Here is a 3,431-nt window from a genome sequence, read left to right as displayed (position 1 = left end):
GATGCGGCGTCTCATCGATCTGGGTCTACGTTGTTTGCCAAGGCTTTTTTCTAGAGGCTAGGCATAAATGGGTTAAACTGTGCTTTATAAGTTATATGCATCCTGGACCACACCATCAGTGCTTATCATGCAACTGATAGCATGTAATCTGTCTATCAGGACGTCCGGTATCCGCATGTGAAACCTTGATGTTTCCATATTTGTTAACCCTTTGCATGCTGGGAAATTTGTCGTCTGCTAAAATGTCGACTGCTGATTTTCTAAAATTAGCATATTCTTCGATTTTTTTTAAAGAATAATATCAGAATAGCAAGCAGTTTGGATCCTGATGAGACGCCACGTTCTGTGGCGTTTCATCTGAATAAAAACTGTTTGCAAAGGCCTTCAAAATTCGGTTCCAGCACTGAAAGAGTTAGGTGCTCTGTGTCTTTACACTGAATAACTTTACTAATGGATAAGATAACATGTAGAGTACGCAATGCCCACGTGTCCTCTTTATATTAGGACCCAGCTAGGCACATTCTGGTCACACAGAGGTCGTGCGTTCATATAAGATTACGATCTTATAATTTAATACGCGATGTCTTGCAGGATTATATCGACCACCAGTCTCGCTTCTCATTAGCGAATCTTCACTAATGCAATGCCTCTTACCGTATTTGTTGTATTACAGTAATTTATTTTGTTTTGGAATGCGTGTATTTCGCAGTTTAAGAGGTCCTTCTGCGCCTGAGGATGAACTACGTGTGGACCCGAATAGTTATTATTTTTATAGAGAATTGACCGCTATATATATATATATATATATATATGTGTGTATCCGTCATGTGAAAACCTGACTTAATGACATTTACAACGTCATCAATAAAATTGCGAAATGACGTAATGTGTTTTTGTTGGCAAGCACATGTTTTGCGCGCAAAGTTGTTTGAATTTTGTTAAATTCAAAATGGATTTTCGATGATATGGACCAAGAGCTAGATGTAAGTATATTTTCCATTTTCAGCTTAATCAATTGCTTATTATGACACTGTCTGTATTTATCGCCTGCCTTACTATAATTTACATAACTTATAACAACCCTAAGCTTTGTCTGAGACAGCATTGACCTTGTCGAATTGGTTCAATTTTAATTTTCAATAAAAAAAATATACTAGTTTGGTGTTGTATTATAAAAAAACTGTTACTGATAAAAGCATGTTTTATGTTTTAAAGTGATACGACTTGTTTAATTTATGATGGTTTAGTTAACTTGCTCTTATGTTCAGCCATTTTTTTTTGTCTTTCATCGCTGCAAAGTGTATGTCAGGGGTGTAGCGATACGAACAAATAAAAACAAACTGTACGGCTTTAAAACACACATTGCTTAAACAAATTGCATGTTGTTATCAATACATGTTATTTTTACTCTTTAGCAATATTTCATGTGTGTATATTTAAACAGAAAAACTCAATCCATATGCAATTTACAACAACGATTTAACTTGACGTTATGTAATTAATCAGTAAAAACGATTAGCTACGCTACCAAAACCCGTACTATAATGCGTCATCAAGTTCACGGCTTCTAAGAAATTTTCCGTACTTTGTTTTTGTTAAGTCAGTGTTTATAAGTGTGGGAAGAATAACGCGTATTAACATATTTTATATTCAAATTAAGGTAGAAGATAATCAGGAATATTTTAAGATGGAATTATCAACCATGTGAATGATGTGATGTAATGTATGGAAATTGATAAAACACGCGGCCAATTAATAGAAATTGGAAGCTCAAATAGTCCAGTCAACAGCATAAATCAATAAAAAAAAGTTTCATATCCTTCTGTTTAATCGATCTAGATTTGCGTACCTTATTAATACGATAATAAATGTGTTTTCACTTGATTTTGACACATTGAAATCCCTAACTCTATTCGTGTAAACCTATCAAATTAAGAATTCTGATAACAATTAATGCACTTAAATGCTCGCAGATGATTAAACAAATGTGTAATAGGTGCCACCACTCTACGTTATTTGATTTTGTTTAGGAACTCGAGAGTCTCTACTCTGAGCATTTTGGTAGAACGCCGGTTTCCACCCCGTACGCGTCACAGTCTCTTAGTGAATAATTATTGTGCAGTTAATTTTTGTTGTACTGAAATTGGGATTGAGGAAGGATTGACAACTTTAAATTCTGAAACTATACGCATACTAGTTAATGTTGACAAAAAATGCAGCCAGTTCCTTATTTTACAGGGCACGCTCGCAGCTACGTGGACAGTGGCTTTGCCGCCATTAAAAAGCAGTTTAGACGTTGCGATGTCAGTACGCTTGCACACCTGTCGGACGTCGTGAATGATTCATCCAACTCCAACGCCTCCGTCCAATACCTCCAGTGGCAGTGGGAGGATTGGCGCGCTTTCCTGCAGCCAAAGTTCAGAGCGTTGCCGGGCATTCGGTATTGATTGTTTACACTAAATACGTGCTGTATAGAGTCTTATATTTCGTATACTGATAAAAGCGGCACAAATAAAGTATCAGTACATTATATTGACTTTTAACATAATTATAATTGAATTGCAGGAAATATCAGTACTTCAGATTTGAACAACGGTGTCCCGGGTTTGTTTTCGCAAGGGAACGACATGAATCAGAAAAGACGAAGATTCTTTTGACATCAGAATCCGGTTTCGTCGCAACGGAGATACCGCGCACGCTCACAGCTGCAGGGTTGTCGGAGCAGCGTCGCGCTTACCTGACGAAGATTGTCTCCCCCTACGTGTCCGCTGTGCATCGTGATGTGTTAGTGCATCAGGAAGATTGTGATGTTTGATTAGCACACACTTCAACATACTCAACTTGGAGCATTGAGAAATAAATGTCTCAACAAAATAATCGTGGAAGTGTATAGTGTTGTGTTTCACCACGTCACGGATTCATTTACTTTTATTAACTTATCATTTTTGTATTTAAATGGTATAGTTATGTATCTAAATGTTACCGATTGTTACTTATGAGCAGTTTAAATGCTTTATTAAACAGAAAACACGAAAATATAAACTTGCGAAACAATGTTATCAACGCCGAAAATAGGCGACGTTAACGACGTCGTATTAAAGAAATTATTTCGTTAGTGTGGTATTAAAGATTTAAATTCCGCATAGTATTTGTTCTATCACCGTCAAAAGAGTTGCAGATTTGAAACCAGGAGAAAAAAATCTGTAAGAAAATGATAAAAAGTAAAAATCGAAAATTTTGTCATTAAGGCAGGTTTTCACATGACGCGATACATACATATATATATATATATATATATATATATATATATATATATATAGTTATGCAGACAGAAGTAACCGCTAAAGAACTGTCCATCCCATTTATTGATAAATTGATAAATTATTGCGTCGTGATATTTGTTAAGTAGGGAACGTGAAGCTCTTCAATCG

At 35.8% G+C, this 3,431-nt stretch overlaps 1 protein-coding gene across 2 annotated transcripts; it reads left to right on the top strand.

Moving 5' to 3' along the window:
• The first annotated feature begins 886 nt into the window (after positions 1 to 886).
• LOC127832249 (uncharacterized) lies at positions 887 to 2,873 on the top strand. 2 transcript variants are annotated; one of them, XM_052357574.1, is made up of 3 exons: positions 887 to 987; positions 2,239 to 2,440; positions 2,566 to 2,873. In XM_052357574.1, the coding sequence occupies exons 1-3, from the start codon at positions 966 to 968 to the stop codon at positions 2,813 to 2,815; spliced, it is 474 nt and encodes a 157-aa protein (XP_052213534.1). In that variant the 5' UTR covers positions 887 to 965; the 3' UTR covers positions 2,816 to 2,873. The 2 variants fall into 2 exon arrangements, 1 of the variants encoding a protein (XP_052213534.1); XR_008026758.1 differs by having other exon boundaries at positions 888 to 983.
• Positions 2,874 to 3,431: the final 558 nt, after the last annotated feature.

The sequence above is a fragment of the Dreissena polymorpha genome, chromosome 5 (assembly GCF_020536995.1).
Source record: "Dreissena polymorpha isolate Duluth1 chromosome 5, UMN_Dpol_1.0, whole genome shotgun sequence".
Lineage (NCBI taxonomy): Eukaryota > Metazoa > Mollusca > Bivalvia > Myida > Dreissenidae > Dreissena > Dreissena polymorpha.
The sequence above is the reverse complement of the archived record's forward strand: the minus strand, read 5'-3'. Positions and strand labels throughout refer to the sequence as shown.